Source organism: Dicentrarchus labrax, unplaced genomic scaffold, assembly GCF_905237075.1.
Source record: "Dicentrarchus labrax unplaced genomic scaffold, dlabrax2021, whole genome shotgun sequence".
In the NCBI taxonomy this organism is placed as follows: Eukaryota; Metazoa; Chordata; class Actinopteri; family Moronidae; genus Dicentrarchus; species Dicentrarchus labrax.
Genome location: NW_026136706.1, coordinates 5,707,136 through 5,730,696, shown reverse-complemented (window position 1 = coordinate 5,730,696; position 23,561 = coordinate 5,707,136). Strand labels below are relative to the sequence as shown.

Here is a 23,561-nt window from a genome sequence, read left to right as displayed (position 1 = left end):
TTTTAATTAAAAGCTTCAAAGCAACAGCCAGAAGTTAGCTTAGCACAAATCTAAAGCTCCATGAATACGTTATGTCCCCTTTGTTTAATCCAAACACAAACTAAAGTCTGACTGTATCCTGTCATCTTTCATTACAGCTCTTTCACCATGTGTCTGTCTTCTTTGGTGTTTGGTGGCTCTGTTGCCAAAAACTATACGGTCAGTATTTATTAAATACACTTCACTCCCAGATATGTTCAGTCTTGCAACAGCAGATATGATAATTATTAAGTCCATGCATTAGATGCATTAAAACTCATTCAATTATTTTCTTGTGTCACAAAACCTTTAAAATTAAAATGAAATGATAAAATAATAAAATAACATCATCGTGCAAGTTGGTGTGTGATTTTGCAGCTTTGTAAAGGAGCTCAGTTCACTCCCAGTGTTACTCAACCTGCTAATATGAAAGAGGGGAACAAGGTCCCAAATATTTACGTGATATTTCTGTCTCCTTTCAACATTCAAAGGGTCGTAAACTTTTCCTTTTGCAATATCGTGGTCATTTCAATAGAAAAGGAGCAGGAAGCTCAATGATGTCATGTTGCCATGTTAAAAAGAGGATACAGTATGTGTTGTGAAAATTTGTATATTACTAACACAATGTGCAGTCTCTGTCTGTCTTACACTCTCTCTCTCTCACACACACACACACACACACACACACACACACACACTCACACACACTCACACACACACACACACACACACACACACACACACACACACACACACACACACACACACAGGTCACATCATTAGAGATTATACCTATGTGGACCTCAGCAGTAATGCAGGCTCTGAGGCACTTCAAGGCATTCAACACTGTGCTGAGGAGATAAGGTATACTACACACAAACATACACACAGTATATGTACAGTACACACATCCATAAACTCTTTAGTCCTTAAATAATTTACCTGACATAATATAATAGTTACTACTAAGAACAACAATAAGAATAGGAATAAGAACACTTTATTTTTTAACTTTATTTCAAAATAAAGTTAAAAAGTGGTTTACATGGTTAAACCAGAATTAAAATATTTCAGGACTGCAATGAGGCAGACAACATCAGACAATTCAATTGTCCATTAAAATGTAATCAAACACTCAACAATTAAATATAGATAACAATAAGGATTACTACAAAATTCCTAAAGAAATTTTGATTGTGCCTTGCTCTGGCCCGTGACACTGGCCCATACATTACTGACACTGCCGAGTAGTTTACAGTATGTGACCTCTACCATTGCTTAGGTATGTGACAGATCAAGCTTTCAACGTGTGTGTGTTCATAATAGCAATACGGTGATGACGTACGAAGGGCAGAGTTGAGAGGGCAGAGAGGCAGGTAAGAGAGCAGAGAAGGTGCATCTATATTTTACTATATTTTCTGTTTATCGTGTCCTCTCTTCTCTGTCCTTCACCATGACACACACATAATAAATGGTTAATCAGCATTCTTACCTGTGTTTAATTCTGCGTACGCGTGATCCACTAACAACCACGTATTTTAATGACAAATCTTGTTTTTTCCATCTATTCCCACGGTCTTCTCCCACTGAAATAGTGAGGCTGGTAACGAGTTGATGCGACAAAGTCGGCCAAAAAGTTTGTATTTATGTATTATATTGATGCCGAATTGACCAGAAGACTGTTGAGATATGATGAGTTTTTTTTCTTGTGTTTCTACAGTTATGTGCTTTTATGTAAACGCAAATAATTGTTAATATATGGTATTTCTTAAATGGAGTTTGGCATAATATTGTCCTGGGATTATGCAGGAAGCGTCATGCTTTTATTAAAATAGGTAAAGTAACTAAATAAGCAATAACCACAATGATGGGAATAATAAGTATGTAATAATAAGAATAATAATAATATTAATAACATGAATAACAATATTTATATTAATAAATAATACATAATTGAGAAAGAAAACTATTCTTAATGTGCAGTCATAGGCAGTGTAGGTTTTTTAAAGTTTTAGAAAACTACCTGTTAACATACAATGAACGTTGTAGACTTTTATTTTGAAACACCACCCTCAGCCCGAAAGCAATAGTGCAGTTACTACAGTCTGAGTGTCTTCTTCCTCACAAAATAAATCTAACTTGATGTTTTATTACATTACTAAATCTGTATTACTTGTGTCATGAAACATTTAAATTGAATCCCCTCGAACCCGTGGCCAGGAACGACCGAAATGAAAACCGAAAAGACCGTGAGCGTTGTCATCTTGTTGACTATAGCACTGCCGAGTTTCAGTGGTTAAAGTTAAAAAATGTGACCTGGGGAGATTGAGAGAGAAGAGGTTCAACGAGCTCCTTTAAACATTTCTCCTCTACAATTAACATTGGAGTAGATGGGGCCGTGAGATGGTGTTGCTGGCGCATCAGTGCGTCTCCCACCAAAACTATTTGTCTGACAGCTTCAGCAGTGGTATCACTGCGACCCCAACGGATTTACCTACGTTTCTATCTATACATTATTTCTGTAGAGTGGCATTTGTGGCCTTGAGAGCAGTTTACAAATTTATTTTTCGACACATTTTTCTCTCTCCCCACACTCTAGCGATGATGTCACGCACTCTAGCGGTTGAACATTCTCGCAATACACATCCATTCATTTTTTGGACCGGTTTTTGGCGATTTATCGGCAAACTGTTTGGCGAAACGCTTAGAAAAGTCAGAGCACAACATTCCCGGCCGAGCCGCACGTTTTGATACCCTTTTTTGTGTACGTGTGACCAAAACTGCGGTCGCACGTACACAAAAAACGTACGGAAGAATAATATATGAGGGAGATGAGGGAGAGTAGTATTGTGCTTTTCAAGGCACAATAATAATAGAACAGATATAAAACTATGTGATAGCAATGATTGAATGATTTTTTATTTAAAGACATGTTTTAAAACATGATTTTAAAGATGTCCTTATATGGATGGATATATGTCTGAAGATGCTAACATAAAAGGTTCTGCTTTTTGAGCGGGTTACAACACAGAAATTCACACTCATACTCCCTCACTGTGTGCTCACTGCCACAAATGTAGGGAAACATTTAAGTTCAACGTCCATCCACAGGGTGCAAACCAGAGTCAGCAAAGTTAAAGTCCGAGTCATGAACTCGCCAAAGTTCAAATAACTGATATTTCGATAATCAATCCATTTTTCAATCAAAAATGCAAAGCTCTGTTCCCAACCGTTCAAATGTGGAGGATGTTTGTTTAACTGTATGTCTTTGAGTTTTAGAGTGTTGGTTGTACAAAAAAGCTGTTTGAATCATTGATTTCAATGCATCACCTCAGGCTGTGGGACATTACTGCAGGCAGGCATCGTTAGAATTGAAATTAATTTCATCATTTAAGAACATGTAGATAACACACCTTAACAATTGACTGAAAACGTTTGACTGTTTTAAAACTGAATGATAATCTGTCCCTGCTGATTGAAGTGGATTTTTTCTACAAACATAAAAAGTAATTGGAGTAAAATCTAAAGTTTAAACATTTAAAAAAAAAAAAAAAACTGCTGTTGGGAGTTGAGGCTCTGCCCCTGATGACTTCCTATAAAAGCAGAGCCAGTTCACTGCTGAGTGTGTGGATCTGCTCTCCAGAACTCAGTAAGTTCACTACAACATATCTGGGCTACATTGATTATCTTGTATTTGCTTTGTTAACTGTTTTGCATTATTCTGTCACCATGTCTTCATACAGTCATGTGAGACATGGCTTTATGATATATTTATCACAAATTGCATGGTGTTATAGTTCTGACCTGCACTGCCTGTTGTATAATATTTAACAAAGCGCACTGTCTTTTTTCCACAGTGGACTGCAGTTGCTTTATTTCCACGCATTATGATATTTTACGTTTTACAAACGGCTTAAATCTGCTTTTTTCATAAGATTTATTTCTTTGGAGATGATTTGTGTGCGATTAAGTGGCTTCTTTTGTTTCAGGCTTTGTATCTGATCTGAAATTCAACAATGTACGGTAAATAACTCTCATTCTCAGTCTTTTTATCTTTTACTTAAACCCCCTTCCTCGTCCTTTTTGTCAAACTTTCTTTGTTAAATTTAAAGGAGCAATAATTGACATTAAGTGTATACAAACTAAAAGAGAAAATGATGAGCTCCACCCCTTTTGTTTGACCGTAGGAAACCAGTATCCCCCTTGGTGTTGCCCCCAGCCCTGCCCTCCTCCACCCTGCCCTCCTCCACCCTGCCCTCCTCCACCCTGTATTCCTGTGTGCTACCCCCAACCACAGCCTGGTTGGGGGTATGGATGTCGCTAGCATCCTGGCCTGTAAGGGTAAGATCCAATTGATTTATTTTATTATTGATAAATGTAAAGTGTGAGTCTCTACTGTACCAAAGGAAATACTTTACTACAGCCCACTGACTAGAAACAGTTGCATTTGAGCCACATTGAAAAAGACAATTTCACTTGTAATTAACCAAAATGTTTTTTTAATGTACAGCACTGATTTTACTGAATGAAATAACAATGTTTGTCTCTGCTGTTGTCCTCCAGCAGCTCCTGCAGCAGCGACTCGGACCAGATGAAGATGTCTGAGAGAAACAAGCTGCCACCTGCAAACCTTCATCCTGCCTCCTTCTATGATAATAATCAGTCTATGTGTGTTTTTAAATCAAATATTGGGCTAAATGCAAATTAAAAGTCAGGTTTAGCTGTCACAGACTATATTACCGTGTATGAAGTGTTGAGCCAACACATTTTAAAGTGAAAAGAACTAAACACTTGTATCAGCTCCACAGCTCCACTCTCTGACTCTCTCCTGACCAGCAGTGTTGATTGTATTGGAAGTTTACATTATGTGTGACATAGTGTATGCTTTTGATGTATTAGACACTGATCATAATTGTTCTCTTGTGTTTAACAACATAAACCTGCCTTCTGCTTATCATTAAATCTTCATCATTAAAGCCAATAATATCTGCAATGCCTGACCTCTGTGTTCTCTGTTTCATTTGACCTCACTGGCAATAATTCTTTATTTATTCATTAATTAATCACAAGTATTATGAATCATTTCAGTCATTCATGAAGCAAAAATTATGTATTTATTTTCTCTGTCACTTTAAATCAAACATTTTGGGATAATTCCAGATGTCACCATGGACTTTATAAACTTGTGATAGACATTGTATCTTTTTTATGACATTTCATAGCTTTGACAACCAATCAGTTGCTCAAAAAATAAGTGACATATTAACTGATAATGCAAATAATCATTTAATTGTATTATAATATTTGAACATAGCATCTACATTTAGTCTTGGCAATTTAACACGCTGCAAAAAACTGGAATGAAAAGGACACTACCAAAGCCTCTCCTCTAACTGCTTCAAAAATCAGAGTTCACTGTTGACTTTTGGCTGTAATGTACTGAGTATGGCGCCACTCTGCTTAATAATAATAATAATAATAATAATAATAATAATAATAATAATAATATTAATTAAACAGCAGTGATTGAGTCTGTTCTCACTTTATGAAAGCTTTTAAATTCACTGTTCTCAGCACTTGAAGTCTTTGCCATTAAAAGAAAATGATCATTCACATTTGGCAGCAGCAGTGTTTTCTTCACAAGGACAAACTGAAATCCTTCGAGTCGGCCTTAAAACAAAAAGAGAAATACTGTTCTCCTAGATTCAGATCTGATCTTTAACATTAAGGTGATGAAAACATAATTTGTGTTCCACCTTAGAAACAAAGCTAAAGTAATATCATTTATAAATCAAAAAGATGGTGAAAATTTGATTCTTGCCTTTATTTAAAGTCAACTCGATTCCTGTAACATACTTTAAAACTGGCCCAACCAGAAACAAGAGGTGAGAGCACATGAGTCCAGTTTCAGCTGCTCTGCACTGTAACCTGTAATAATAATTTAGAGTTGATTTTAAGGTATTTCTCTTCATACACAAAGCACTCAAAGGGCTATTGGACCAAACTCCCTTGTTCACTACTTGCCTTCAAATCAGGGATGATATCAGGAAAGTCAGCTCGGTAAATATTTTTGAAAGAAAGATAAAAACTTATTTCTTCATTTTGTCCTTTAACTACAACTTTCCTGATTCAGGCCTGAAACCCTTTTTGTACTCTGCTGCTGTACTTTATGTATTTAATGTTCTCTATTTGTTTAGCTCTATTTTCACTCTTATTATTCGGTGGGTTTTATTTCTCCACTTTATTTTACATTAATTATTCTATCCCTGTTTTTATGTCCATCTATATCTGTCTTCTATATGTATTCTCATCTTTATCATCAATTAAATGTATTTTCTTTTATTTTCCATCTTACTTTACATTAATTATGGCATCCTATTGCCATAATTAATTACTAAATGAATTACTATATTACTTTTATGTTAATGTTTATGTATTTTTTATGTGAACATTTGGTGCATGTCATTTTTCATTTCTTGTTTGAAAGGTGTTACACAAATAAAGTTTATTATGATAATAATTATTATTAATTGTGATTTAACACTTTTTACAATAAAGCTGATGGCACACAAACATTTTGCACATTGCAGATTAGCAATGAACTCAACAATGGGAACTTAAGTGAAAAACAATAAATGATTAGGCGTATCCCTGCAGGGTGTTTTATGCAATAAGAAGAAGAAGTGAAGGTTTTTCGTTAGAATTTCTCTAAAAGTTGGACTTTGAATCACTCCTCTGACCTTGTGACTCTGTTCCTGTTGCTCTGCAGATGTTAAATGTGTATGAAGACCACCACAGCACCTCAGGAGAGATGTAAAGAACTGTATGAACACATCATACTGACAGCTTCACTAAATGTATCAGCATTGGACCGGTAGTACACACAGATACTAAAAACACAGATATCACAAATGAAGGACAGATTAAATAGAGTATGGGATATGTATATGCTTGACACAGGATAAAAAAACACTACAACTTGTTCAGGCTTTCAAATCATCCTTGAGGATGTGAACATGAAGTATTGGTCTTCCTCTTCAGAACTTCAACACTGTCGAGCTACTTCTCTTAACTTACTTTAAAAAAACATTTTAATTAAAAGCTTCAAAGCAACAGCCAGAAGTTAGCTTAGCACAAATCTAAAGCTCCATCATGAATACGTTATGTCCCCTTTGTTTAATCCAAACACAAACTAAACTCTGACTGTAATCCTGTCATCTTTCATTACAGCTCTTTCACCATGTGTCTGTCTTCTTTGGTGTTTGGTGGCTCTGTTGCCAAAAACTATACGGTCAGTATTTATTAAATACACTTCACTCCCAGATATGTTCAGTCTTGCAACAGCAGATATGATAATTATTAAGTCCATGCATTAGATGCATTAAAACTCATTCAATTATTTTCTTGTGTCACAAAACCTTTACAATTAAAATGAAATGATAAAATAATAAAATAACATCATCGTGCAAGTTGGTGTGTGATTTTGCAGCTTTGCAAAGGAGCTCAGTTCACTCCCAGTGTTACTCAACCTGCTAATATGAAAGAGGGGAACAAGGTCCCAAATATTTACGTGATATTTCTGTCTCCTTTCAACATTCAAAGGGTCGTAAACTTTTCCTTTTGCAATATCGTGGTCATTTCAATAGAAAAGGAGCAGGAAGCTCAATAATGTCATGTTGCCATGTTAAAAAGAGGATACAGTATGTGTTGTGAAAATTAGTATATTACTAACACAATGTGCAGTCTCTGTCTGTCTTACACTCACACACACACACACACACACACACACAGACAGACACACAGACAGGTCACACCATTAGAGATTATACCTATGTGGACCTCAGCAGTAATGCAGGCTCTGAGGCACTTCAAGGCATTCAACACTGTGCTGAGGAGATAAGGTATACTACACACAAACATACACACAGTATATGTACAGTACACACATCCATAAACTCTTTAGTCCTTAAAGAATTTACCTGACATAATATAATAGTTACTACTAAGAACAACAATAAGAATAGGAATAAGAACACTTTATTTTTTAACTTTATTTCAAAATAAAGTTAAAAAGTGGTTTACATGGTTAAACCAGAATTCAAATATTTCAGGACTGCAATGAGGCAGACAACATCAGACAATTCAATTGTCCATTAAAATGTAATCAAACACTCAACAATTAAATATAGATAACAATAATGATAATAATAGAACAGATATAAAACTGTGTGATAGCACTGATTGAATGATTATTTTATTTAAAGACATGTTTTAAAACATGATTTTAAAGATGTCCTTATATGGATGGATATATGTCTGAAGATGCTAACATAAAAGGTTCTGCTTTTTGAGCGGGTTACAACACAGAAATTCACACTCATACTCCCTCACTGTGCGCTCACTGCCACAAATGTAGGGAAACATTTAAGTTCAACGTCCATCCACAGGGTGCAAACCAGAGTCAGCAAAGTTAAAGTCCGAGTCATGAACTCGCCAAAGTTCAAATAACTGATATTTCGATAATCAATCAATTTTTCAATCAAAAATGCAAAGCTCTGTTCCCAACCGTTCAAATGTGGAGGATGTTTGTTTAACTGTATGTCTTTGAGTTTTAGAGTGTCGGTTGTATAAAAAAGCTGTTTGAATCATTGATTTCAATGCATCACCTCAGGCTGTGGGACATTACTGCAGGCAGGCATCGTTAGAATTGAAATTAATTTCATCATTTAAGAACATGTAGATAACACACCTTAACAATTGACTGAAAACGTTTGACTGTTTTAAAACTGAATGATAATCTGTCCCTGCTGATTGAACTGGGTTTTTTCTACAAACATAAAAAGTAATTGGAGTAAAATCTAAAGTTTAAACATTTAAAAAAAATAATAATAACTGCTGTTGGGAGTTGAGGCTCTGCCCCTGATGACTTCCTATAAAAGCAGAGCCAGTTCACTGCTGAGTGTGTGGATCTGCTCTCCAGAACTCAGTAAGTTCACTACAACATATCTGGGTATAATTACCATAAAATCTGTGTGTGTATTGATAGATTGGTCATCTTGTATTTCCTTTGTTAATTATATAGCATTATGCTGTCATCATGTCTTCATCACTATAAGACACATTCTACTACAGTCTTCTTTACTATCTTTTCTGTTGCTGTAGTGTTTTGTGTAGTAATGTTTAGAGATGATTTGTGTGTGATTAAGTGACGTGTTTTGTTTCAGGGTTTGGATTAGAAATTCTACAATGTCCTGGTGTAACACAGGTAAATAACTCACTTTCAAACTTCCTTTTTTTGACATCATGTGTATACAAACTAAAACAAACAATAATAATCCCCGCCCCTTTTATTTGACTATAGGAAACGAGTATTCCTCTGGCTGGTATCCTCAGCCAGTGTCAGGAGGATGTCAACCCCAACCCTGCGTTCCTCAGTATGGTGCACCTGTGTACTATACTGCAGCTAATCCCTGGTGTCCCCCTGTGTACTACGCACCCCAGCCTTCTGGAGGGTGTGGAGCACAGCCTAATTGGCTCGGTACTGCTGGCGTCCTGGCCACTAAGGGTAAGATCCAGTTGATTTATTGATCAGCATAAAGTGTAAATCACTGAGTCTCTGTTGTACCAAAGTAAATGCTCTACCACAATCCACTGGCAATAAATAATAAGTCATATTAAAGAGCAATTTTCACAAGATTAAAATAAAACACAGTTCAAAATAATAATATGTCTCACAAATGATCTTCCTATTATAATTCTATTAATTAATTATCATAACCGCTGTAAACAAAACGCTTTCACTGGGTGGAAATGTCGCCATTATTTTGCCTTTAAAGCAGAAAAGGGGAACAAACTCACAGTCCAGTGATGTTCTGTGTAATTCTACTGATATTTATTTTCCCTTTATTACTCTTTATTTTCTATTTACTGTTGAGGTTGTCCAAATGTAACAAAAAGTAACCAAATTATGTTAGATTCTGTTACTGACAACATTTTTCAACAGGTATTTAATAATTGTATCTGATTACATTATTTTATTAAATTAATAAATAATAATAATAAAGGTTTGTCCCCCTGCCGTAGTCGTCCAGCAGCTCCTGCAGAAGCCACCCTGTAACAACTAACAAGACAAGTTGCCACCTGGAAACCTTCATCCAGCTACCTTCCATGATAATAATCAGTTTATTTGATTACCTACATTTTAAAGCCTTTCTTTTAAAGAGAGAAATCAAATATTGGGATAATTAAAGCAAATTAAAAGACATATAGCCTTCTATATTACCTTGTATGATGCATTCTAAAGTGAAAATAACTGAACATTTGTATCAGCTACATGTGTGACATAATGTATGCTTTTGATGTATTAGACACATAATTGTTCCCTTGGATTAACAACATTAACCTGTCTTCTGCTTATTATTAAATCATCATCATAAAAGCAAGAAATCTCTGCAATGCCTGGCCTCTTTTTTTTATACTTTCATAGCTTTGAACGCTAATTAATGGATCAAGAAATCAGAATCGGGTTTATTGCCAACTAAGTTTTTACACGTACAAGGAATTTGCCTTGGTGCGTTTGTGCATAAAAATCACACAAAAAATTAAGTACTTTTCAGAATATGAATAAATAAAGATAAAGATAAAGATAGAAAGAAACTAGAAACTAAACTGTACAGGAATGATATTAACAATGTGCAGGATACAAATAACAGAGATTGAATGAAAATAACCGTAAACTGAGCTCTGACATTTAACTGTATCATAATATGAGGACATGCCACCTACATTTAGTCTTGGGATTTTATTATTTATTGTCTTTTGTTCACTCTCACTAAAACCCAACCTTTAAAAACTTGAATTTGAAGGAGCACAAACTGACATCAAGTGTATACAAAGAGAAAATGATGAGCCCCACTATTTTTGTTTGAGCAGGAAACCAGTATCCCTTTGGTTGGTATCCTCAGCCAATGTCAGGAGGATACCATCATTGTCCATCAGGCACTACCCCACCCCAACCCTGCCCCCATCAGCCCTGTATTCCTGTGTGCTATCGTTTACCCTCTCCTTGTGGATGGTATGGGCCGCCTGGTTGGATGGGTGTCTCGAGCATCCTGGCCAATAAGGGTAAGATTTATTGATAACTGTCAAGTGTAAATCCTTGAGTCTCTATTGTGCCAAAGAAAATACTGTACCACAGTCCACTGACAAAAAGTAAAAGTTAAGCCACGTTAATGAGCCAATTTCACTTAATGCAAATAATAAAAAAAATGTTAAACACAAATTTAAAAAGCAGCAAAAGAAGTTATTCTAAAATAGAAAATGAAATGTTTTCTTAAAGAATAATTTTCATGGTTTCCAGAAATATATTCATCAGTCAAAGACACAAGAAGGATTAATTCATTATTGATACATCACATTATCAATGTATAATGTAACTAAAGTGTTATGGATGATTTCATTAAATTATGAATTTGTTGACTGATTGACACACCATGAATGAAATGACATAGTTTGTCTCTGCTGTAGTCCTCCAGCAGCTCCTGCAGGAGAGATGTCAGAGAGAGATGACACAAGCTGCCACCTGGAAACCTTCATCCGGCTTCCTTCAGTTACAGCCTGTGTTTTAAAGGTTGTTTTGTTTTGTTTTGTTCTTTAAATTCTAATGAAAGCAAATTAAAAGTACCTGTCACAGATTATGTTACCTTGTATGAAGTGCTGATTTAGTGTATTGTAAAGAACTAAACATTTGTATCAGCTCCACAGCTCCAGTCTTAGACTCTCTTTTTAATTACTTTTACATTATGTGTGACATAGTGTATGCTTTTGCTGTATGAGACACTGATATTAATTGTTCCCTTGTCATTAACAACAGCAAATTTATCATAAAAGCAAATAATCTCTACAATGTCTGGCCTCCTTATTCTTTTTTTCATCTGACCTCATCGGAAATAATTTTACAAATCAGTCATTTGTATAAAAAACAAAAAAATGTAAATAGTGACCATGAAAATACACTCAGTCAGTGTTAGACGGCGCCGAGACTTCCATAGAAGAATCAATGCCACGCTGCATTGAAGCTCTTACGGTGGCATGTAATGGCCCAACATCTTACTGAGACACTTTATGTTGGTTTTAAAAGTCCAGTGTGTAGGATTCAGTTGCATCTAGCAGTGAAGTTGCAGATCGCAACTCCAACTGCGACTAACTGAACACTGCTCGCGTCTGTATTTGGCAGTAGGGTGGTGGTAGGAAAGGGAGGAGGGGTGAGACTAGGAAGGAGAAAAAGGGTGAGGCTAGAAAGGAGAGCTTCTTCCTTAGCTCTCTCTGGTTGAGCACCTTCTTTTTTGCTGTGGTCCTCAACTTTCCTCTCCTTCCCTGACTCGAGCAAAATGGCTCCATATCTCTTCCGTCTCTCTGTTAAACGCCCGTGCAGAACGAGCACAGAAATACATATCTTTCATATCACAGTTTAGGAAATCTGATGTTGGCCTCATTTATTAACAGTGATATGTTAAGGTGGAGTGGAAATATGTCATATTTACATACAAGTCTGAATAGAAAGCCCTCCTTCAACCATTAAATCAATGCTTCGTGTATTGTATATGAATTCAAATACATCATGAATTACTACTGTATATCTGATGTAACAGTTGTTTTAGTTGAAGCTTTAGACAAAATCTGACCGCTGCTGACTAAAATAAGAAAAGATAGGATAAGATAAGATAAGATATTCCTTTATTGATCCCCCTTAGGAGAAATTCAGGTTGACACAGCAGCAATAGGGCAAAGTAGTGCAAAACAGAGAACAAAGAATATCACAAATAAAAATATTACAAAAAATACAAAATATAATAGAAGATATAAAACTATAAATGAAAGTATATACACTATGCATTGTTCAAGTAGGACATGGAGTGCAAGATATGAGCAGAAAATTAAACTTGACTAAAACTAAAAATAAACTGTACAAGTGGAAATTAAATATAAATAGTGCAAAAGGCTTGTGCGTTGAAGGTAGGAGTTTTAAACCAGTCTTTGTCTGCAGGGGTTGGAGGTACTGGGTGCTGTGGCGTTGTGGAGTCTGATGGCAGATGGAACAAACGAGCCTCCAAACCGCTTCGAGACTCGGGGCTGGGTCAGTCTGTGGCTGAACATGCTCCTGAACTGCCTGAGCTCAGTGTAGAGAGGATGAGAGCGGTTGTCCATGATGGCTTTCAGCTTCCCTCTCATCCTCTTCTCAGTCACAGCCTCCACACTGTCCAGCTCCATCCCCACCACCGAGCTGGCCTTCCTCACCAGCTTGCTAAGCTTGTGGGCACCCCCAGTGCCGATGCCTCCCCCCTAACAGACCACCGCAAAGAAGAGGGCACTGGCTACTACAGACTGGTAGAACATCTGTAGTAGCCGAGTGCACACATTGAATGACCTGAGCCTCCTCAGAAAGAACAGCCTGCTCTGTCCTTTCCTGTAGAGGGCCTCAGTGTGATCCGTCCAGTCCAGTTTGTTGTTGAGTGTCACCCCCAGGAACTTGTAGGTTTCCACCATCACTACCGTCTCCCCCCTAATCGCAACTGGGGAGGGCTCAAACAAACACAGATATTGTGATCTCATATTGTGTAGCTGACAGAAGACTTTCTCTAAAGACACAAATGTTTCAGTTCAACTGGTAAATCAGTGAATGATGACTTTCTGGGTTCCGGAGAACTCAGTTATATAGACAGTTTACATTCTATAGAGTCTAATCCATTCTACAATAGAACCTACATTCATTCCGGATTTTGCATAAATTAGAACACTGTGACAGACAAACATTCTTCTGTAGACGACCAATCATGAAGCTAAAAGACCTGAATCAGTTTCAGTGATCATATTGTTGTTTGACTGTAAAAATAAATAATTAGAGCCTAAAGAAATCAAACAGAGAATGTTGATCTTTGGTTTTTACTCACAGAGAGTGAACAGGCTTTTGCTCCTGTCCTGGAGCTTGTGTCTAACATACACATGTCTCAAAGTAACTTTCCTCCATCATTATTAATAATAATAATATAATTTATACCATAACATCCATTACATTATATTACAACCACACTTATACGATATGGAAAAGGTTGTGCTAATCACAACCGTGAGGTTTATTCTCTATTAATATGAATTATTCTGAGGTCACATACACAGTCTGCATTCATGTAACCAAAAGGAGTGTGTGTATTGTAACCAGGGAGGCCTGTCTATCATTTGTTGCACATGTTTGTTCCTGCTTCATAATTCTTAAAAAAATTATAAATATAGGGGTTTTTTTAAGCAAAAAACTACTTTGGACAAATAAACAACAACATTTAAATGTGTGGATTCATGTGTTGCAGGTTGTTAAGATTCAGATTTTTGGGGTCATATTTGTCAGTAGCATCCTACCATTAGAGAATGATGCTGGTTTCATCATTTTCCCAATGTATTATTTATGTGCTTTTGTTTTTACCATCAGTAATTTATTTCATTCTTTCGAGGGTTAAATGATAGACTTTATAACAGTATTCACAGGCATGGAGAATTTAAATACAATAAAGTTTTATTGCCTCTAACAGACATCAACAGCATCTTTTCTCATGATACTCTTTTTTTCCTATTTGTTTGGTTGAAGAACTGTTTGTTTGGATATGTGTTTCTTATATGCCACAATGACAACATTAGCTAATGTACATGCAGTGACTTGAACAAAAGTTAGAAAAAGCCAGTACCAAACATCTCTGTTTTCACTTTATTTATTCGATTAGTTTTTCATCAATACGATCAGTGAAAAACTCAATTTTTGATTTCACATCTTTAGCACCAAGAATACACATTATTATGAGTTATGAAGAACTTTTGAAGGTGATTCTCTCGTGTAAAGTAGGAGGAAGAAGGTTTCCATCCAGGAGTCTTCATCTAGTCAGAGTCGCTGCTGCAGCCGCTGCTGGAGGACTACAGCCAGGATGAACATAAAAGAAAAAAACAAACAGAACAAGTCAATCAGCGATGAAAGATGTTTAACTACTTCATTATTCAGGATTACTTTCTCCATGAATCAATTGATTGTTTGGTTGATACAATTTCATGAAATACTGAGAAATGCCAATAACTCAGAGCCCAAAGTAACAACTTCACAATGTTTGTTTTGACCAACTAATAGTCCAAACATTCAAATTATTAAAAAAATAAATTATTATTTGCAAATTATTACAAATAATTACAAGGAAAAACATTTACATTTGTGGAGCTGCAATCGTGTAAGATTACTTAAACAATTATCAAAATAGTTGCCAATTCATTTTATGCACAATTTCTTATTGAATCTTACCCCAAGACTCTGCTTCCCCTTCTTGTGACAGTTGACATGCTTGTGGCCAGCCTTGTGCTTGTGTTGACCTCCATAGCCAGCACTGAATATGTCTCCACTTGGTCCTCGGATTCCACTGGGTCCTTCACAACCACTGGGTCCTCGGATTCCACTGGGTCCTTCACCACCACTGGATCCTGGGCCACCACTGGGTCCTTGGTCACCACTGGGTCCTTGGGGTCCGCTGGGTCCTTGACCACCACTGGGTCCTTGGCCTCCACTGGGTCCTTGACCACCACTGGGTCCTTGGCCTCCACTGGGTCCTTGACCACCACTGGATCCTGGGCCACCACTGGGTCCTTGGTCACCACTGGGTCCTTGGGGTCCGCTGGGTCCTTGACCACCACTGGGTCCTTGGCCTCCACTGGGTCCTTGACCACCACTGGGTCCATAGCCCCATCCATACCCCCAGCCAGGCTGTGGTCCATACCATGCATAAGGCTGGGATGGAGGATAGCACACAGGAACCGAGGGCTGAGGAGGGCAGGGTGGCATTGGTTGAGGGGCAGGATAGCACACAGGAACCGAGGGCTGAGGAGGGCAGGGTGGCATTGGTTGAGGGGCAGGATAGCACACAGGAACGGAGGGCTGAGGAGGGCAGGGTGGCATTGGTTGAGGGGCAGGATAGCACACAGGAGCGGAGGGCTGAGGAGGGCAGGGTGGCATTGGTTGAGGGGCAGGATAGCACACAGGAACGTAGGGCTGAGGAGGGCAAGGGTAGGGTGGGGTGGAGCCTGGTGGACATACTGCTGGCATTGGCTGAGGACACCAGCCAAAGGGATGCTGGTTTCCTACAGTCAAACAAAAGAGGTGGAGCTCATCATTTTCTCTTTTAGTTCTACACACTTGTTGTCAATAATTGCTCCTTAAAATTCAATAAATAAAGTTTGACAAAAAAGGACATAGAGGGTGTTTTAGTCAAAGTGAGAAAGACTGAGAATGAACAAAAGACAGTTACAACAAGTTATTTACCTGTGTTATACCCGTACATTGCAGAATTTCAGATCAGATCCAAACCCTGAAATGAAAGAAACCACATAGCCTAATTGCACACATATCCCCTCTTAATAAGAAAAGAAATGTGTATTTAAAACCTAAAATACTATATTGTGGAGAATTAAAAACAATACAGTTAACAAAGGAAATACAAGATGACCAATCTATCAATGCAAACACATATTTTATGGTAATTATACCCAGATATGTTGTAGTGAACTTACTGAGTGCTGGAGTGCAGATCCACACACTCAGCAGTGAACTGGCTCTGCTTTTATAGGAAGTCATCAGGGGCAGAGCCTCAACTCCCAACAGCAGTTTTTTTTTTTTTTTTTTTTTTTTAATGTTTAAACTTTAGATTTTGCTCCAGTTTTTACTTTTTATGTTTGTAGAAAAAACCCAGTTCAATCAGCAGGGACAGATTATCATTCAGTTTTAGAACAGTCAAACGTTTTCAGTCAATTGTTAAGGTGTGTTATGTACATGTTCTTAAATGATGAAATTAATTTCAATTCAAACGATGCCTGCCTGCAGTAATGTCCCACAGCCTGAGGTGATGCATTGAAATCAATGATTCAAACAGCTTTTTTATACAACCGACACTCTAAAACTCAAAGACATACAGTTAAACAAACATCCTCCACATTTGAACGGTTGGGAACAGAGCTTTGCATTTTTGATTGAAAAATTGATTGATTATCGAAATATCAGTTATTTGAACTTTGGCGAGTTCATGACTCGGACTTTAACTTTGCTGACTCTGGTTTGCACCCTGTGGATGGACGTTGAACTTAAATGTTTCCCTACATTTGTGGCAGTGAGCACACAGTGAGGGAGTATGAGTGTGAATTTCTGTGTTGTAACCCGCTCAAAAAGCAGAACCTTTTATGTTAGCATCTTCAGACATATATCCATCCATGTAAGGACATCTTTAAAATCATGTTTTAAAACATGTCTTTAAATGAAATAATCATTCAATCAGTGCTATCACACAGTTTTATATCTGTTCTATTATTATCATTATTGTTATCTATATTTAATTGTTGAGTGTTTGATTACATTTTAATGGACAATTGAATTGTCTGATGTTGTCTGCCTCATTGCAGTCCTGAAATATTTGAATTCTGGTTTAACCATGTAAACCACTTTTTAACTTTATTTTGAAATAAAGTTAAAAAATAAAGTGTTCTTATTCCTATTCTTATTGTTGTTCTTAGTAGTAACTATTATATTATGAGTCAAGTCTGAGCTGTCAGGTAAATTCTTTAAGGACTAAAGAGTTTATGGATGTGTGTACTGTACATATACTGTGTGTATGTTTGTGTGTAGTATACCTTATCTCCTCAGCACAGTGTTGAATGCCTTGAAGTGCCTCAGAGCCTGCATTACTGCTGAGGTCCACATAGGTATAATCTCTAATGGTGTGACCTGTGTGTGTGTGTGTGTGTGTGTGTGTGTGTGTGTGTGTGTGTGTGTGTGTGTGTGTGTGTGTGTGTGTGTGTGTGTGTGTGTGTGTGTGTGTGTGTGTGTGTGTGTGTGTGTGTGTGTGTGTGTGTGTGAGTGTAAGACAGACAGAGACTGCACATTGTGTTAGTAATATACTAATTTTCACAACACATACTGTATCCTCTTTTTAACATGGAAACATGACATTATTGAGCTTCCTGCTCCTTTTCTATTGAAATGACCACGATATTGCAAAAGGAAAAGTTTACGACCCTTTGAATGTTGAAAGGAGACAGAAATATCACGTAAATATTTGGGACCTTGTTCCCCTCTTTCATATTAGCAGGTTGAGTAACACTGGGAGTGAACTGAGCTCCTTTACAAAGCTGCAAAATCAAACACCAACTTGCACGATGATGTTATTTTATTATTTTATCATTTCATTTTAATTGTAAAGGTTTTGTGACACAAGAAAATAATTGAATGAGTTTTAATGCATCTAATGCATGGACTTAATAATTATCATATCTGCTGTTGCAAGACTGAACATATCTGGGAGTGAAGTGTATTTAATAAATACTGACCGTATAGTTTTTGGCAACAGAGCCACCAAACACCAAAGAAGACAGACACATGGTGAAAGAGCTGTAATGAAAGATGACAGGATACAGTCAGACTTTAGTTTGTGTTTGGATTAAACAAAGGGGACATAACGTATTCATGGAGCTTTAGATTTGTGCTAAGCTAACTTCTGGCTGTTGCTTTGAAGCTTTTAATTAAAATGTTTTTTTAAAGTCAGTTAAGAGAAGTAGCTCGACAGTGTTGAAGTTCTGAAGAGGAAGACCAATACTTCATGTTCACATCCTCAAGGATGATTTGAAAGCCTGAACAAGTTGTGAGTTTTTTTATCCTGTGTCAAGCATATACATATCCCATACTCTATTTAATCTGTCCTTCATTTGTGATATCTGTGTTTTTAGTATCTGTGTGTACTACCGGTCCAATGCTGATACATTTAGTGAAGCTGTCAGTATGATGTGTTCATACAGTTCTTTACATCTCTCCTGAGGTGCTGTGGTGGTCTTCATACACATTTAACATCTGCAGAGCAACAGGAACAGAGTCACAAGGTCAGAGGAGTGATTCAAAGTCCAACTTTTAGAGAAATTCTAACGAAAAACCTTCACTTCTTCTTCTTATTGCATAAAACACCCTGCAGGGATACGCCTAATCATTTATTGTTTTTCACTTAAGTTCCCGTTGTTGAGTTCATTGCTAATCTGCAATGTGCAAAATGTTTGTGTGCCATCAGCTTTATTGTAAAAAGTGTTAAATCACAATTAATAATAATTATTATCATAATAAACTTTATTTGTGTAACACCTTTCAAACAAGAAATGAAAAATGACATGCACCAAATGTTCACATAAAAAATACATAAACATTAACATAAAAGTAATATAGTAATTCATTTAGTAATTATGGCAATAGGATGCCATATTTAATGGAAAGTAAGATGGAAAATAAAAGAAAATACATTTAATTGATGATAAAGATGAGAATACATATAGAAGACAGATATAGATGGACATAAAAACAGGGATAGAATAATTAATGTAAAATAAAGTGGAGAAATAAAACTCACCGAATAATAAGAGTGAAAATAGAGCTAAACAAATAGAGAACATTAAATACATAAAGTACAGCAGCAGAGTACAAAAAGGGTTTCAGGCCTGAATCAGGAAAGTTGTAGTTAAAGGACAAAATGAAGAAATAAGTTTTTATCTTTTTTCAAAAATATTTACCGAGCTGACTTCCCTGATATCATCCCTGATTTGAAGGCAAGTAGTGAACAAGGGAGTTTGGTCCAATAGCCCTTTGAGTGCTTTGTATATGAAGAGAAATACCTTAAAATCAACTCTAAATGTTACAGGTTACAGTGCAGAGCAGCTGAAACTGGACTCATGTGCTCTCACCTCTTGTTTCTGGTTGGGCCAGTTTTAAAGTATGTTACAGGAATCGAGTTGACTTTAAATAAAGGCAAGAATCTAATTTTCACCATCTTTTTGATTTATAAATGATTATACTTTAGCTTTGTTTCTAAGGTGGAACACAAATTATGTTTTCATCACCTTAATGTTAAAGATCAGATCTGAATCTAGGAGAACAACAAGTTTTCCCAAATTATTAAACAGTATTTCTCTTTTTGTTTTAAGGCCGACTCGAAGGATTTCAGTTTGTCCTTGTGAAGAAAACACTGCTGCTGCCAAATGTGAATGATCATTTTCTTTTAATGGCAAAGACTTCAAGTGCTGAGAACAGTGAATTTAAAAGCTTTCATAAAGTGAGAACAGACTCAATCACTGCTGTTTAATTATTATTATTATTATTATTATTATTATTATTATTATTATTATTATTATTATTATTAAGCAGAGTGGCGCCATACTCAGTACATTACAGCCAAAAGTCAACAGTGAACTCTGATTTTTGAAGCAGTTAGAGGAGAGGCTTTGGTAGTGTCCTTTTCATTCCAGTTTTTTGCAGGGTGTTAAATTCCCAAGACTAAATGTAGATGCTATGTTCAAATATTATAATACAATTAAATGATTATTTGCATTATCAGTTAATATGTCACTTATTTTTTGAGCAACTGATTGGTTGTCAAAGCTATGAAATGTCATAAAAAAGATACAATGTCTATCACAAGTTTATAAAGTCCATGGTGACATCTGGAATTATCCCAAAATGTTTGATTTAAAGTGACAGAGAAAATAAATACATAATTTTTGCTTCATGAATGACTGAAATGATTCATAATACTTGTGATTAATTAATGAATAAATAAAGAATTATTGCCAGTGAGGTCAAATGAAACAGAGAACACAGAGGTCAGGCATTGCAGAGATTATTGGCTTTATTGATGAAGATTTAATGATAAGCAGAAGACAGGTTTATGTTGTTAAACACAAGAGAACAATTATGATCAGTGTCTAATACATCAAAAGCATACACTATGTCACACATAATGTAAACTTCCAATACAATCAACACTGCTGGTCAGGAGAGAGTCAGAGAGTGGAGCTGTGGAGCTGATACAAGTGTTTAGTTCTTTTCACTTTAAAATATGTTGGCTCAACACTTCATAAACCTGACTTTTAATTTGCATTTAGCCCAATATTTGATTTAAAAACACACATAAACTGATTATTATCATAGAAGGAGGCAGGATGAAGGTTTGCAGGTGGCAGCTTGTTTCTCTCAGACATCTTTATCTGGTCCGAGTCGCTGCTGCAGGAGCTGCTGGAGGACGACAGCAGAGACAAACATTGTTATTTCATTCAGTAAAATCAGTGCTGTACATTAAAAAAACATTTTGGTTAATTACATAAGTGAAATTGTCTTTTTCAATGTGGCTCAAATGCAACAGTTTCTAGTCAGTGGGCTGTAGTAAAGTATTTCCTTTGGTACAGTAGAGACTCACACTTTACATTTATCAATAATAAAATAAATCAATTGGATCTTACCCTTACAGGCCAGGATGCTAGCGACATCCATACCCCCAACCAGGCTGTGGTTGGGGGTAGCACACAGGAATACAGGGTGGAGGAGGGCAGGGTGGAGGAGGGCAGGGTGGAGGAGGGCAGGGCTGGGGGTAACACCAAGGGGGATACTGGTTTCCTACGGTCAAACAAAAGGGGTGGAGCTCATCACTTTCTCTTTTAGTTTGTATACACTTGATGTCAATTATTGCTCCTTTAAATTTGACAAAGAAACTTTGACAAAAAGGACGAGGAAGGGGGGTTTAAGTAAAAGATAAAAAGACTGAGAATGAGAGTTATTTACCGTACATTGTTGAATTTCAGATCAGATACAAAGCCTGAAACAAAAGAAGCCACTTAATCGCACACAAATCATCTCCAAAGAAATAAATCTTATGAAAAAAGCAGATTTAAGCCGTTTGTAAAACGTAAAATATCATAATGCGTGGAAATAAAGCAACTGCAGTCCACTGTGGAAAAAAGACAAGACAAATACAAGATAATCAATGTAGCCCAGATATGTTGTAGTGAACTTACTGAGTTCTGGAGAGCAGATCCACACACTCAGCAGTGAACTGGCTCTGCTTTTATAGGAAGTCATCAGGGGCAGAGCCTCAACTCCCAACAGCAGTTTTTTTTTTTTTATTGAGGTGTCCAAACTTCTGCTTTTGCTTCAGTTTATAACATTTTATATATTTTTAAAGAAACAAGCAAAGCTGTTCAATCAGCAACGACAGTTTATCATTAAATTCTTAAACATTAGGAATTAGTTTGACTCTTGTTAATCAATTTTCTTTCTTTTTAGTTTTCAATTAGAGAGTAACTGTGTCCCAAGTATGTAAATATAATCAGGAAAATGTAAAAGCAACGAAAAATGTCCCCTGTGTCTATATTATATCATTAGATGATTAATACTTAGTCATTAATATAAAAGCAAGAATTTACTATTTTCTAAGACTTGCTGAAACACAATTGTGGGACAGCTTGGTGTTATTGTGGTTGTTAGCATTAGTGAAGCCAGATAACAAGAAGATATCCTGGATATGTTTAAGATGCTTCGTAGTGTTGTCCACCTTAAAAGAGGAGTAACAGTAACACCTATCAGAATTAGAAAAAATACTGTCAGTCAACCAACCAAGGCACACATTTTTCCCAAAATGTCCAGACTACAGAGAACCAATAGCAGTTTCACAATCGGAAACAACCTCTCTGAAAAACACAAATTATTACACATATATTTAGGACTCAAATTTAAATAATGGAAAGTTCAGCTTGGCTGTGAATGAACTGAAAGACAAAGCAAAAATGACTTTCTGAACCACCAAGAGATCAATAAACACTGAACTACCAATTAGAACCTGGCTCAAAATATTCAAATTAAAATCACGTGGCAGCGTGGTTTGGTGTACACAGACTCAACAGGACTGGATCAAATGGGACAAACATCCCACTGAAATCCTATACGCAGAGTTCTGTAAAAGTATCCTCTGGCTGCAGAGAAGAGCTCCCAACTCCCCATATTTCTGGAATAATATTAAAACAAGCAACCTGTTCTCCTTTTCCCTACAAAGCCCGATGCTGCCAGGAGCTGAACCCACAAAGGAGTCCCCTCAGTGCAACAAATATCAAAACCATAGAGACCAAAATTTGCAAGAAAAGTTCAATTATGTTTTCTATATTCCCAGAGTTTCTGTGTCTTAGTGACTCGGAGAGAATTCGAGTCCTACTGGGAGAGAGGGAGTTAAGCTCCACAGGTCTGTCCCACATGGCTAATAATTAATGTTTGTTAATTAATAGTTCATTTGTTGAATGCTTGTATCTTAAATTACTCTTACATACCTCTCATAGCTCGTTGTTCTATACGCCCCTTTGTACTGTTATTGTTTATTGTATATTTTGTTTATTTATGTTTATTAAGAAATCATACTTTGTGTTAAAGTGCTTTGATAACATATCTATATGCAGTCCTGTCAGTAAAGCCACTCTAAATGAATTGAATTGACAGTGAATGGAGACAGACGGACGCAGACACAGGCTGCACAGTGTGTCCTCTTTTTAACATGGAAACATGAATCTTTAGGTTCCTTTTCTATTGAAATGACCACAATATTGCAAAAGGAAAAGTTTACGACCTGTTGAATGTTGAAAGGAGGCAGAAATGTCACGTACATATTTGGGACCTTGTT

At 36.6% G+C, this 23,561-nt stretch overlaps 1 protein-coding gene across 1 annotated transcript; it reads right to left on the bottom strand.

Moving 5' to 3' along the window:
• Nucleotides 1–14,761: 14,761 nt before the first annotated feature.
• On the bottom strand, nucleotides 14,762–16,630 carry LOC127365960 (neurofilament heavy polypeptide-like). Its single transcript, XM_051404568.1, has 4 exons — nucleotides 16,612–16,630; nucleotides 16,364–16,409; nucleotides 15,353–16,182; nucleotides 14,762–14,976 (listed from the first exon to the last, which is right to left on the bottom strand). Exons 3-4 carry the CDS (start codon nucleotides 15,826–15,828, stop codon nucleotides 14,937–14,939), a joined length of 516 nt encoding a protein of 171 aa, XP_051260528.1. The 5' UTR covers nucleotides 15,829–16,182; nucleotides 16,364–16,409; nucleotides 16,612–16,630; the 3' UTR covers nucleotides 14,762–14,936.
• Between the last annotated feature and the right edge of the window lie 6,931 nt (nucleotides 16,631–23,561).